Source organism: Xiphophorus hellerii, chromosome 16 (assembly GCF_003331165.1).
Source record: "Xiphophorus hellerii strain 12219 chromosome 16, Xiphophorus_hellerii-4.1, whole genome shotgun sequence".
NCBI lineage: Eukaryota > Metazoa > Chordata > Actinopteri > Cyprinodontiformes > Poeciliidae > Xiphophorus > Xiphophorus hellerii.
In genome coordinates this window covers 6,855,557-6,871,376 of record NC_045687.1, presented here as the reverse complement: position 1 = coordinate 6,871,376, position 15,820 = coordinate 6,855,557, and the positions used below count along the sequence as shown (strand labels likewise).

The following is a 15,820-nucleotide window of genomic DNA, read 5'->3' as shown; positions in this document are numbered from 1 at the left end:
TCTTTAGGCGGCTGGCCAAGGCTTGGAGCCTCTGTTTGGCAGTTTCGAGTGCTTCAGGTATGGACAGTTGGCTCACTTCCCTCCTTGATTTTAGCCTCTAACCGTCTTTTCCATGGTGGGTATTGGGTCTCATGGCTGCTCTTATAGACTTGTAGTTAAGTCCCCACAGTTCTGACATCCAGGTTCCTCCTTTTTGCCGTAGCATTTGTGTTGTATCTCGTCAATCTCAAGTTGTGATAGCAGTTGCCGTTTGCGGATGTTGGAACACTGAGCTACTAGTTGTTTAGCGCTTAGTGTTGACTGGGGATGTCGAAGTAACCATTCCTTCACCAGTCTTTGCATGTAACCTCTCTGATTAGGGTTACTTGAGTAGTAGCATTCCAACAGATCCACATTTTCATCTCTCGCCCATTTCCGTCTTGTTCCAGTAGCCCATTTGTCATCAAGGTGCTCTGGTTCCCCAACACCTGGGGGAACCCAGGTGTTTGGCCGGGCGACGTCTGAGCCGGCATGTTATGCATTTTTGTGTCTCTCATGGTATGAGGTAGGCAGTAGCTTGAAGGGTCTTGCCTAAGGACCCAGACTGGATTCGAACCCTGCCCTCTCGGGTGATATACTGATGCCTTATCTATTGAGCTATCCAGCCAGCTACTATATATATATATATATATATATATATATATATATATATATATATATATATATATATATATATATATATATATATATATAATTCATCTTTTTATAAAAAAATTTTTATTTTTTTGTACACCAGTAAAAAAGAAATCCATGCGTTGTTTTACTGAAGTGTCAGCCAAAGAGATGCAGTACGTGCAACGGTCACCGGGTCCAGCTCGACCAGCCAGCGATCCTGCTGCTGCTCTGATGAGTTTGGCTCATGATCTTCTTGGAGCTGCAGTGCCATATTGGTCCCCAGTTTGTTGTTCTGTCAACATCTGTTGGGCCCGATAACAGGATTAGACAAGCCCCCTATAGTCCTGCTGAAACCAGCCTGGATTAGCCGACAACCTATCTCTTCATACATGTGAATGTCGACGTGCGTTTGCGTGTGTGTGTAGATTTAGCTTAAAGGTCAGCTCTATTTGTCCTGCTGAAGAACCTACACGGCAAAGAAAGAGGGTGGGAGCAAATTCATCTTTCCTATTATTCTGTAGAAAAACAAAGAAAAACATATTCACAGCGTTAAACCAAATATAAAACTCTCTCCAGGAGGTGAAAGGTCATATTATTGTTACAATGTGCCATAAAGAACTCTGAAAATGCTGGTGGAAAATCTGGGGACAAAGAATAAATCACAAAGTTATCTATAATAGGACATTGATTAAGGTATACATGACATATAAGCATGAGTCCAAAATACATTGTACACATTTCTCTGGACTATGCAACCCATGGCCCCAGCCTTCTCTGCAACCCACTGCACACATCCCAGTTCCTGCTTCTCATGTATTCCCTCACTGAGAAAATATCCGTTAAAGCGACCATGCTCTTGTAACATTCCTGCAAAGCTTTGCACCAGCTAACACTTTCAGAAACACTTGATACGGGAATTTAACGGTTTTTTTTTTCTATTCTAAGTGAAAATGGCATTTTCAAGTCTGTGAGAGAGTAGATTTACTATGTTTTTTCCCCATGTTTCTGTGTGTTTCAGTGTCAAACAGAAAGGCTGGAAAGAAATCTGAACTTTACCTCCAGAAGTCAGAACAGAGTGGTGACAGTGAGAGAGGAGCTCAGCACACAGGTAAATACAGTACAGCTGTTGACTCACCTGAAAGTTTCTTTCTTTGAGTATAAGGTGTGAAATCCAAAGTTTAAAAGTCAAAGCAGATCAAATCAGTTTCAGAAAGTAATGCAGCATACACCTTATCACAGCCAATGTTTCTTCTGTTTACACAGTTTTTTCCAGCCTAGAGAAAGTAGATTCTGAAGATAAAACACTGTGAAAACTCTGTATGCATATATTTATTTTGGTTTTGCATTTTTGTCCCAGTTAATATAATGTCCCACTTGACATAGAATTTCGGACAAAGATAATCTGAGTTACAGTTTGGCAAGGCTCACTACATTTATTAAGGAAAAAAGCTATTAAGAAAAAAACTGGCTTTATGTGAACATGTAGTATCCCCCTAAATGTAATATGTGGTTGTGGCACCATTAATGGCTACAACTGCAATTACTGGAGTAATATTAACATTTTCAACTGACCAGTCAGAGTGTAGATCTGAATCTGATTGAGAAACTTTGAAAGGTAATAAAGTTTGGGGTTATATCAACGAGAACTTCCAATCTAAAAGAGTTGGAGCTCATCATCACAAATTAGCAAAAAGCCCAGCAGCTATAGAAGGCCTTGATTTCTGTGATGTTAAAGATTTCTCTGTTTTTCAAGTAGAGAAATGTAAATGTAAATATTAGCTTCATGAATAATTCATGGCTAAAATGTTATTCTTACATGGGTGTGGAATAATTTTGAGTGAAGCGTCACTGAAGAACTGTTTCAGGAAGGTTTTCAAGTATAAAAGGTGTACGTCAGGTACTCAATTAGACTTAGGGCCAGACTTTGATTAGCCTGCACCAATACCTTCCATTTGTTTTTAAGTTGAGCCAATCAAAGGTGAATTGCTGGCTCTTTGTGCCTCCTTCAAGTTTTCAGACAGTGAAATTGTGGAATTGAATACAGCTTCCAGAAAAATGTGATTAATCATAACTAATTGGTGATTTAACAAGGGTGAGGGTTCTTTCTCACACAAAAATAAATTAAATAATTGGTTAAAATCTTTATTTTTTTGTTTATTCTGGTAGTTTTTGTTGGATATACAGTATATATATTTTTTTATTCGCTTTATGATTTGAAACATTTAAGTGTGACAAAAAGTACAAACAAAAGACACGCCAAGGAAGCAATACTTTTTCACATAACTTTTTTTTCCACAAAAAACAGTTCCCCCACTCCTTATTCAGTCAAGAGCTACGTTTGAAATGGCTGACAGATGTCATTCTGCAAAGTGACGATTGATCCCATGAACAATGTGTCAGCTCTAGTCATTGTGTCAGTCTGCAGTTGGTCTAAAAATCACACATTCTTCAGAAGAGTCCACAGGTCACTCTGCCTTCATCTCTCACCTTCTACATGAAGCAGGATTGATTCATCAGACTGGGAAGCTGAAACATCTATGCAGCTTTAACCTCTTCTTGACTTTCACTTTTTCATGTACATCACTAATCATTTGCATTTTTACACAAAAGACTCAGTGTTTCTATGCCCTGTTAGCACAATATTCAGGATAATAAAACAGTCCCTAGTTTTAGATGCAAGGTGCATACACACAGAGTTCAAAAGCATTTTGAAGTCAACCCCTAAAAAATAAATAAACAGTTGTCTTGGGATCTTAAGCAAGATTCTATCTGCTGCACTCCTATCTGAGAAAATATGTGTAGGCATGTTGGTAATACAGACTAAAATTGAAGACGAAGAGTTAAGAGACATGTCACACTGCCAGGTTATTGACTTCCACCTCCTGAATTTCTGGATATGTCCCAGTGGGAGGAGAGCCCAGGTCAGACCCAGAACTCTCTGGAGCGACAAGACCAGAACAGACAGACCGCCTCAGGGTCCACAGGAATGAACTGAGAGGGGGCTTGGATAGAATAATGTCTGGGTTTCCCTCTTTTACCTATTCTCACTGCAAACTGATCTTAGACATGTGGAAATGGATGGATGGATTTACAGGAGACCCAAAAGTAAAGACACTTTTAAACTTGTTAATGTTACTGCAGATTGGCAAACAGAGTCATATCATTAGAGTGACTGCTGAATGGCCACTCTCTTAAACAAAAGGCATCTCTTTTGAAGAAATACTGTTACACAGCATGAATGGTAACGGGAATTACTCCTCTCACATAGAAATAAACATAACACATTTCAACTTCCAGCTATTCAGAGATACCATCAAATTTGTGCAGTTTAAAAAAAAACTAAAAAAACTATGATCTTTAAAGCAATACATTAATAGTCTATTACCAGCCATTCATCATCTGACTGTTGGTCAAAATCAAAACTTTTCACCAGTGCGTATAATAAATTTGAGTTGTGTAGCAAACTTAACAATCATGTGGCCAATTGCATGCAAGTAATTTGAATGATATTTAAACATATGTGTTTGTTGGAGCAGTTGGCTTTGTACTCTAAGCTTGCAAAGTATGTATAAGTCTTTCAGCTTTTTCCTCTCTCAAGGTAATAAAGTTACTTAATTGAAGGTTTTTAGCAAAGTAAGATAAAAGATCAGAGTCAAAGTATTTTTTATTTGATTAAGAAAATGTAAAAGCTGCTCTAAGGCTGTCTGCTAAAGATTCAAGGTTTTATATTGAACTTTAAGTGACGGTGACATCATTGGAGCTGGAACACATATCAGTGCAATCAGCTGAACCAATTATGATAACGGTGCATAACAAAGATGGCTGTGCCCTCTTAATATAAAATTATAAATTAAACAGCTTATCACTCCAGCAGAAACACATGCACATTTCCACCAAAATAGTCAGAGAGGGTGAAGACTGCAGCAAGAGCAGCGAGACATAATCCTGTTTATCTCTTTAAAAAAAATCTCCTATTTTATTTTTACTGAATGTTAATTAATTGCTTTTTTTGTTGTTGTTATAAAATCATTTCTTTGGAGCTGCTCTTTTGGCTAGGCATATGTTGCATAATATCATCCATCAACCAAACTGTATTTATAGAGCACTTATGCAGTATGTCACAAAGTGCTTTGCAAAGTTCAAAAACTGACTGATCAAAAATAAAAAAGCATGATCAAACAAAGTAAATAAACAAATGCACTCAAAAAAAAGACAAAGTAGATAAATAAATCATATCAAAACAGGATGGATTGAGTGGTTGCTGGATGTAGCTGGCGGGTTTTCCCCAGACAGAAATAATTCCCATCTACTCGCAAAATAACCTTAATCCAACTTCATTCTTTTAAAACTATGATTAAGGGTGAGTATTAAGTGAAATCAACTTCTTTGAGATTTATATTATGATATGATGTTATTCCCTCATCAAAAACTCACCTGGAGTGTTACTTTGATTCATTCATAAGTGAATGAATCAATGGCATCTATTCGGAGTAGCCTAAATGCATGCTTACACAATTGGCCGCTTATTTCTCCATCTTGCAGTTGCATGCAATCCTTAGCTATAATTAGCTAACACCTGATGGAACTACATTTGCTGAGTTCATCATACAAACTACTTCTCAGTTCATAAGACTTCTCAGTCTCGGCTCATAAGAACAGTTGTAAATGGCATACTGTGATGTCATGCCATGACCTGAAAAGGATGTGTTCAAATGTTACTTGCGGCTGACAAATTAATATTTGCAAGTGCTTTTGAGCTTAAAAATGGGGTCATATACACCCAAAATTGTTTTATATTGAATGAGAAACAGTTTGTTTTAAATCAGTATTGAAGCGCTGTAAACACTCTAAACACTTTCTGTCTCATTTTATGAATGAAAATAATCTCAGTATTTCAAACTTAGACAAGGCTTCAGCTGTGTTTCTCAAGGCTTGTAAAATGAGTGGCTGTGCAGCACTAGTGTGAAGATTCATGCTTGGGGAAAAAAGCGGGGGGAAAATGTCCTGACAGTATAAATATTTTACTGCGAGCTGACAATCAAACATTTCATTACATATGTAGGCGTTTTGATTTGCCAACAAAGTAATACTTTGTCACATGCGATGCTACAAAGTTGTCATATTTATAAAAAGCAGAAAAAATGACAGAATACCCAGAAGAATAATAACGTGTCCCCTTTTGTGAGCTTTCTTTGGGCATGAGGTCTGTAATATCGTAGTTTTAGATGCCTGCTTTACGTTCACTCAGAATTAAACCTAAATTATGTGTGTTTCCAGTGTGCATAATATGTTGAAAGATAAAGTTTTGGGCCCTAGATGATTCATATGCACATAAATCAACTGAAATATGTTTTTTCTGACACCTGAGATGTAAAACTCAAAGCATGACAAGCTGAGAAGATGGAAAAACTAAAAGAAACTCAAGACAGACACATCGCTGTAATTGTTTTAGTACTTTCTCTTTGACGCGATGTATCAATAATGAATCAAAGTATATTCCACAGTCACTAGAAGAGAGAGTTGGTGGCTTTGTGAACTGAAGAGAGCTGCAGTGTCTTTTTCTTTCCGTTGTAAAAAAAGGAGAGTTGTTGTAAGGACAGCAGTTCATGCTCTTTACGTCTCACCCTCAACAGAACTCGTCTATCTGTCTATTGTCTCAGACAGACATTGACTCCCTGTCACCCTCTCAATCTCTTATCCCTTATGTCTGTCATTCGCCACTGTGCTTCCCTCTCCTCCACAATGTTAGCCTGTTTCTGTCAAACTGTTTCTGCTCACTGACCGGCTCTCTGGCTCCATGTCTTCCTTTCATTTTATCATACGTATAACCACATCTGTCTCTATGGGTGCACGCACCCCCGGCACGTTTCTGTTCCCGGACGTTTTTGATGATGACTTCACAAAGAACACACACACACGCACCCCGGTCTACGTCAGCATATAGGCATGCTTGCAGCTACTGTATGTGTGCATACACAGATGGTTTGCAGGTGTATGTGTAATATAGTCCAGTTTGACTCTTTCAGGCAATATGAAACGGTTCAGGCAAGAGTCCAGGGTCAATGTTCAGTCATCCTTGCACTGTTTGGTTTCTTTTCCGTCCTGCATATCAGAATCTGTTCCTTAAAGTGGCCTTATTCTCTCCGAGGATTATGAGTCACATTTTGGATCTTTTTATCACTGCTATTCTTTTTCTTTTCTTGAAGGTCAACTGGCCTGTGTCGCTGTACTTTCACCGGCTTTGAATTGTTTTAAAAATAGAATATGTTTTAAGGTTATGTTTTTGGGAATAATGATTCAGAAATTCTACAAAATAAATCAGCCACTGTTTAGCTTTCTGATATGACTCATACTTGCACTGTAGTGACACAGTTACGCTTGCATACACATTAGATTTGCACAGTGGCGCCCACACACTGTTGCTATGTAGTTTTATGTGTGTCTCTGTGTTTACTTGTGTGTGTGTTTGTAATGTGGAGGAGGGGTGGTGGATGCAGATTGTGCTTGGTCCACTAGACCCCTCCCAGTCAGAATGGAGCTGTCTCAGCTCGTCAGCATTAGACTCGCGCGGCACCATGATCTATCCCGACAGTCAGCCATGGGAAATGATGGGTCATGAAACCGCCTAGAGCTCCCCATGTGACCTGGCGTACAGGGGTGGAAGGGTGGATTATGAGGATGGGTTGTCTGATGAGACAAAGAAACAAGAAGGCAACGAGACGATGCATGCCCACAACAGCAGAGGTTGAAACCACAGACATGGTTTCATGCCTATGCACACACTGCAGGGAAATCTGAAGACTTATTCGGTGGCACTGAGTGCATGCCATGACTTTTGTGATATTTTATCACTGTGAAGAATCTCAGCTTGCCTTGCTTGTCAAATTTAGTTGTCTTTCAGTCCTTTTGTCTCAGGTTCTCTAAAAAATATATAAAAAAACAGCAACAAATGGAGACTGAAATGTGCACTGATGTAATGGGACATTTAACCTGTTTAAATCAACAACAAATTTAAGAGCCAAAAATTAAGACAAAAAACTGAGTAAGTGTACACAAATAATTTTAACCCATTTTCTGATTTTAGCTATTCGCAGACATCCAAATCAACGAAAGAAACAGCTCTTGAAAGACTTCGGCAGAGTCTCAAACTAAATTCAACACAAAATCTCTGAGGTAACCTAGAGAGAGATGGGGACTCAAGATGTCCTCGTGATCTGGTAATTGGAGATCTTTTGTGAGGTAGTTAGTAAATATTGCCAAGTAAAAATATGTAAGACATATTTTGTAGATGTGGTCTAATTCATCATGCAGCCTCATTTTTCCTGCAGTTCTTGTCACAGGGCTGGTAGAGGCCGCTGGTTGGGTGAGGCTGCACCTTCAGCTTAGTGTAATGGCAACGGGAGATTCACCAACACATACAGGGATTTTCCGAAGCCTCATAGAATTTCACTTTTATTGTTCCTTTTCACAGATATTTTCCAGGCCTTCCGTCAGGTGCGTCAGGCGCTGTCATATTTTTAGAGAGAAGCAAAAACCCAGTGTTTCCACTATGTCATGCTCAGTGGGTAGCTCACATTAGATTATTTTCCTCTACTTATAAAGTCCTCACAGCTCCCTCAGGATGGAACCACATCTCATAGTGCAGCAGGTTCACCGTTTTGATGCTGTTTTTTTAAACCTATTTATATGATGCTCTGATGCCACTGAACTTGTTTGTGTGCTTTTTTACTCTTCGAGGTTCACAGTTCATATGTGAAACAGAAGTGGCCTCCAGTTTCAAAAACAGTGCAAAACTAATCATACTCCTGTAACTTTTTTCATTTTGTGAAATTATAAATACAACTATGTGTATTGTCTTGGTTTTATGTCCTTGACCAACAAAGTGGTGGATAATCATGAAGTGGAGAGAAAAGTGGTTTTCAAAATGTTTGAATACCAATGCACACTATCCACTAAAATAAAAACTTTGAAAATCGTAAAAAAAAAATTCTTCTAAGTTAGCACATACAATCCCAATAAAACATCTGCACATGACAAAATGTGCAAAATAATAAAGCAAGCATTTTTTTTGTCTTCTTCAAAAAGACAAAAAATGAATCTTTGTTCCTGTTTTTCCGTTATCTGAATATGAAGATATTCAGTGGCTCTGCTGTTCTAGTAAAATCTGACCTACTTCATATTGGTTCTTTGTAACTTTCATTTTAATATGATTTGACCTTTGCTTTGTGTGTGTATTGCCGCTAGCCATATTTATTACATGAAAACCTTTGCTTTCAAGTCTGAATAGTCTTATCTTCACAGTACAAAGCAGCATGCTGCCACTGCCAATGATTCTTTATCTGATGCAAAAAGCACACGTGCATTCACCGACTTTATCTTTGTATTATTTATTGAGCCCAAAGATGCAGGTTCTTTCAAGGTGAGTTCCAAGCTTAGCCCAAATAAAGCTATACTTCACACTCTTTTCCTTATTGTATTTGTCCACCCTTAACTAAAGTGTTGTTTCATATTATAAGCATTGCTTGTTTTCCCTTGATTTCACTGTTCTTATCTATATACCTTCTTTTTTGCCTCGGGACTGTACTAACTAAAATTTCTCCCAGCATTTGCAGACATTTATGTAAATCCTCTTCCTCTTCAGCACAGTATGTGTGAATATGAGCAATCATGCAAAAACAAGAAGGCAAAAAAGGCTCTTATGTGCTAATGCATAGCCTTAAGCACCTCAGATGATAATGAGAAACAGACTGATTTATTGCATCTTGCAGTGCTTGTCTGTAGTAGTCAGAAGATAATATTTTATGTAATGTTTTAATGTCAGTCAGTCAATTAACAACTATTACTTCTTATATTTAATTTTAAGCCACTCAGACTGCACCTTTACTGGCTGATAAACATACAAAAATCCAAAATATTCAGAGACGTGCGCTAAACACAATTTGAACAATGCATGTGGGAATAAGAAAAAACGTTTCACTTGGCAATAAAAATTCAATAATTCACCGCTCCAGATTAAATATTTTTTTAATACAGTGGAAATACAAATTAACTTCCATTTAATGAACTTGCTTTAATTGCAGTTCAGTTTGCCAGGGCAGTTATTAAAGAATAAAAGTGACAATAATATTCATATTGCACAGGGTTAGTAACTGGCCTAAAACAAAGAGTGAGGGAGGGAATGATGGAAAGTTTTAGCTTCATCACAGAGAGCAGGTTATTCAAAATTGATATATTTCAATTTATGACTTGAAGCAATAAATGATGTAATAATATTAGCCTATATCCAACAAAGCATTATGGTATGGGACAATGAAACAAAGAAATTTTGGTGTAAATTTTAAAACCCCATATTGGTATTATGTATTGGAGCATATTTATAATTTTGTTCTTGCTCTTCATAAAAGAGCAAGGAAGTCATTAAATTCCAAACAGGTTGTTAATTTGACACCCTTAATGTTTTAATATAATTTAATTAAAATCTGCCGCTTATCCTCTTCAAAATAAATCTGAAGTGATGACCCAGACCTTGTTTTCCCCAGATAGATAATTATTGGGCTCTAATAAAGGCATTTGTGAATTCTTAACATGGAGGGATCTATGAGAAACCAAGACAGAAACTTACTAAAATGTATTCAAATTATACTTTGAATATATTTTATAAAATGTAAGAACATGGATTTCAGCTGGAATATGCAGTTGCTTGGTGCAATATAATGTGAACAAATTTGTTTTTGGCTGAAAAACTGTTCTTAGATATGAGTAGTCTTGACAATGTCTTGTAATAATTAATGCATGGTTTGTAATAAATCTATGTTTTTTTTTTTCTTCTGTGGTAGAGGTGTGTATTGTGGTATGCTTTGTTTTCCAGAAATGTTGTGTCTGGCCCTTTAAGATGAGCAGCCTTTTATTTTCTGAACTTTTTTTATGGGTCTGACACCTGTTTATTCTCAGAATTGACATTCTAATTCAACTTGACACTTCTATTTTTGTAATATGCTCCTTTCGACTGATGATTCACTTACACAGAATCAACAGCATGCATGTTATTTCTATTCTTTCCACAAATGATTTGCCATGTTGAAATATAATTTCACATAATGACTGTTATCATTTCCCAAAACAATACTTGATCTGGTCAGTTAATGTTGAACAGCTGCTGCTGTGGTTATCTGACATGGCTCATCTGCCAAGAGAAGAGCCACATTTATATATGTTATTTAGATAGAAACTCTTGTTATACCATAATTATAGAAATAGTCGATATATCCACTTCACAGATGGCAGCAGACTGAAGTAGGCAAACACTTATCATTATAATAAACAGTATAATGGTTTCCATGGGTTTTTCTCTTTTTTCCCCTTTTTTAAAACCAGAAGTGTCTGGTTATTCTTGGCAGTTGTTGCTTCATCTTGGAAGCAGATGCTCTTGTGTTTTCATTTCTTTACCACTTGAGCCATAAAGCATACATCAGGATTCCCACCTGGCTTTTGTTCACCCCAGCCAGCAGCTCTCCTCTCTTCACAATCTGTTTCATTCTCCTTCACCACCTCCTCCTGCGTTCCTCAATTCATCTTCCACTTGTGAACTCAGCCAAGGTGACGAAACACATTGATGATTTATTTATGTTAGGAAACCCATCTTCTCCTCTCATGACTCTGTCGCTTTCTCTCCCTCTCTCTCACATACACACACCTTCAGTCTGTCTCTTTGGGTGTTTGTCTATCTGTAAAACTCCATGTGACAGTGATGCTAAATGAGGTGTCCTCTCCTTTGTTGTGATGAGACTGAATGCACACGCACACACCAACATACTTGTACACGCCGCTGATTCCTCTTTTCCAGCGTCATGCTGAGATGATGGCATCTTCTGGCTCTCGAATAATTCATATGATTTGAGTGTTTAACTCTCAAATCATATGTGTGTTGTTGTTTGTTTGTTTGTTTTTTATGTAAGCGCATCACATTATAAACAAATTTGTTGAGGAGCTTAAAGTAAAAAGATCATTTGCCCAAAAATAAAACATCTACTTGGTAAAAAAATGTTGGCCCTTTAGTTCATGACATTAAACATGAAAATAAACGATACATTAAAGTCTGCAGTGCTTGTCTGTCTTCATAACAGCAAATTTAGGGAGAGCTAATTGGAATCTTGCACCACATGCTAAAGAGGGGCAACTAGATGTACTTTGGTTAAAGTAAGTTTTGGTATTTTGACAAAAAAACTATTTAGGGAATATCAATAAGTAGTTTTTGTTTGGTTTTGAAATTTCACGGCTTCTGTGATCTATTTTGTTTTCTCTGTTTTTATCGAATGATCAACTCTGACAAGTGATGTCTGCAGTGCTCTAGATGTTGTCCTTCGTTTTATTGTGACCTCCCGGATGAGTCATTGTTGCTCTTTTGAAGTAATTTTGGCAGGTTAGCCAGTCCTGGGAAGGTTAACCACTGTTGCATGTTTTCTCCAGTTATAATGGCTCTAACTGTGGTTTACAACAGCATTAAACCTTTGAAATGTGGTTTTTACACTTTCCAGAAAGATGTTAATGACTTTGTTTTCTATCTGTTCTTAAATTCTTTTGCTCGGGGCATGTTACATTTTAGATGCTTAACCTACTTCCTGTTGTCAGAGAGGTTTAATTAAAGGAAGCCTGGCAGTAGTTCAGTCTTGGAGTGGCTTGCGAAATTTGACCCAAAGAAAATCTGTCAATCAGTTAATTCATGATTTAGCAAGAAGAGCTATTATTTTTACTAAGCCCCAGTCTGTTTGGGATAGCTTTAGCTTTCCTACTGTAATAATTGAAGACATATTTTCATGTTTGTCTGATATTACTGATTGATCTAGTGACATGAGAAATTTAATTGCAACAAAACTGGAATATTAGACATTCTCTTTAAAATGACAAATACATTTTCATGCCAACATGTGTGTATGTATTTGAAGCTCTGAATTACTTTTAAATTACCCTTGTATTCTAACCCATGTCAACAGGGCAAAGCAATGGCATGGCAGCCAGTTTTGATTGTACCCTGCATACCTGTATCTTCCTGTGTACTAGGAGGACACAGGTATACAGGAGAATACAGGAATCCCAACCCTAAATACATTATTACAATAAAGTTTTAATTTTCTTGTTTTACTGTTGATGCAATAATGACAAACAGCCTGGTCTCTACTTTTTTAATTGATACAGTCAGAGAAGTTCTCCAGAGGTGCTCATGTGGAGTTTAGTGTCTAACATCGGCACCTGTCTTACCTGTCCACCCCATCTTCAAATTACAGCTGACACAGTTGACTGTGTGGATCTGATTGCTCCCCACACCTTCTGTCAGTCAGATAACCGGCCATGCAGTTATAAGGTGTTCCTTTCCAGTGATCTTCCATTCATTTGTTTGTTTGTCAGAGTTAGGTTTACAGAAGAGAGATTTTAAGTCTAGTGAAAGATAGTGGCGAGAGGAAAGAAAAATTGGCACTAAAAACAGTAGATTGACAGGAGTGGAAATAAGGGAGCTTGTGAGTTGTCAATTTGAAGTTTGGGATCTTAGTGTCCCACTTTGAAAATAAAGAGGGCGTGTGAGAGAAGTAAAGGAAGAGATACTCTGAACACAAATCAATCAATCAATCAATCAAATTTTATTTGTATAGCACATTTCAGCAGCAAGGCATTTCAAAGTGCTTTACATCATAACAAACACAGAATCACAATGCAATATAGAATCAATCATTAAGTCAAGTTACATCAATAAATTTGTAATTGATTACATTTCAAATACAATTCTAAACAGGTGGGTTTTCAGTTGAGATTTAAAAGAAGTCAGTGTTTCAGCTGTTTTACAGTTTTCTGGAAGTTTGTTCCAAATTCGTGGTGCATAGATGCTGAAAGCTGCTTCTCCTCGTTTGGTTCTGGTTCTGGGGATGCAGAGCAGACCAGAACCGGAAGACCTGAGAGGTCTGGAAGGTTGATACAATAAAAGCAGATCTTTAATGTATTGTGGTGCTAAGCCGTTCAGTGATTTATAAACTAACAACAGTATTTTAAAGTCTATTCTTTGAGCTACAGGGAGCCAGTGGAGGGACTTTAGAACTGGTGTTATGTGCTCTATCTTCCTGGTTTTAGTGAGAACGCGAGCAGCAGCTCGCGTTCTCACAAAGAAGGAAGGGATTGAACTGTTTGTATGCAAAGTGGTGCGGGATGAAATGGCTAACAGAAAAAGAAAATTATTAGTTTAGAGAAACCATTAGGAAGAAAGATGGATGGCTGTTTGCCTCTTGAGCCGAGCTGCCTGTCATTACCTACCAAGCATGGGCAGCAGGTTGGTAGAGTCAGCCCTAATGAGGAGGCCGGTGGCTCCAAGCTGCATAGCCAGAGTGAGCTTTCCCTCTTTTCTTGTTCATAAATTAGCCTGTCATTCATTGAATTGTGCCTTGTGGTTTTGGTTTAAAAAAAATTAATTCAAATACATTTTTATCATTTGTCAAAAATGTATTTGCGTATACCTGGGCTAAAATATAAACATATGCATACTGGCCTTATTCCAAAATAACTATTTTAAAAAATAAAAGTTATTATTAGTTTTCTAAGGAATGAATAAGCACTTATTATGGCTGCTTAACTGTTACAGATATATTTAGACACATTGAAAAGTATTTTTACAAAGCTCAAAGTTACAATAACTTTCTGTTCTCATGTTTTATTTAACAAAGATGTCTGATATTTTCCTAAAATGCACAGTCCACAATTTTAAGGAAAAATACCTCATGTTTTCCTTAGTTTTAAACAAGATGTTTTATTTTCAGAGTGCCAGTGATGTCTCTTCTTGATAAAAAAAAAATAAAACTGTTGGCAGGAATTAACAGATTTTCAGCTTGGTTGAACTAGATATGTGGCATGACTGTGAGAAACTGAAAAAAAAAACTGTTTTCTCAGTGAGTGAACATCACATTTGCTTTTAGCTTGTACTAAAAGCAGAAATCTTTGGGATAGGTGTTATCGCTGAGTGAAGACTGAAAGATAGCTATAATTATTCATTGGGAAGCACAGATATGTAGGAACTTACTTAACAGGACACTGCATTTTGAACAATGACACAGTGAGAGATGTGTATGTGTGATTAAGGCTCAGAGAAAGTGAGAGAGAGCGAGGCTTTTAGCAGATTAAAGGAAAGGTGAACATATTGCAGCAAAGGCACAATGTTTTATTCCTTTAAGCTTTCAACGTCTGTCTGACCTGGAAAAAGCTTGATTTGTAAATGGTGGTAGCCTTTTTGAAATCTAAGAGTTAAGGTGAAGACATGCGTTATGTGGGGAAGATGAACAGAAATATGGTTATTACAACTAATATAAAGTGTAAGAGAATTTAAATTGTCAACTCCATTATCATATTGTGTTTTTCATGTAACAGTAGAACCCTGTTTTACATCAAACCTGCTCAGATGCATTACTGCTCCTAATATCAATAAAACAACCACAAAAATGTAGATGTTTTTCTTACAAAGTTCTCAAAGAGAAATGTGAATCACCTGGACATTTGATGTGGCTTCAAAATTATTAAGGCATCACTGATTTAACATTTCTGTATTTCCCTTTCAAAGAGCCTTGAGAGCCACTAGAAAACACAGCAAGTCAATAATACAATACAGCCTTAGCCTTGTTTATCTCTTGAGTTCCAGCTTATTGGTTCATACCTCTTTGATCTATCCATTATAGTTAAATTTGATCTTTATCAAGCTTAGATTAAATTATTCTACTCACATTTTGCCAGGGATTCATGCCAACTCCCAGAATAGAGTCCATGTGGCTAAAGCCACATATAAAATATAACCATTTTATAGTGGTTATATCTGAACTCAGTTTGTTCTATTTGTTATTTCAGGCTTATTTTTCTGATTGCAATAAAAAAAATTTAATTGTCAGTGTCATGGATACATCTAATTACATGCAAAGCACTCACCCTTAGAGACATGACTGGAGCTTTAAGTAATAACACATTTAACAAAACCCACATGAAGAGTGGAGTGAATCCAAACCTCTCATCTTTTTCCTATGGAAAAAAATGACAACATCTCTGTGCTTTGTCTTTTATTTTGAATAAAGTTTCACCCACGTTTACAACGGAAAATTCATTTTAGAGATGCAGTATATTCACTATACATTAAATATTAATTTGA

General features: G+C 37.0%; 1 protein-coding gene across 1 annotated transcript in view; it reads left to right on the top strand.

Moving 5' to 3' along the window:
• Window positions 1-15,820, top strand: part of znf385c (zinc finger protein 385C) — a 143,325-nt gene that overhangs the window by 57,877 nt on the left and 69,628 nt on the right. The window contains exon 3 of the mRNA XM_032588632.1: window positions 1,673-1,762. Within this exon, the coding sequence (XP_032444523.1) occupies window positions 1,673-1,762 (90 nt within the window). The remainder of the gene's footprint in view (window positions 1-1,672; window positions 1,763-15,820) is intronic.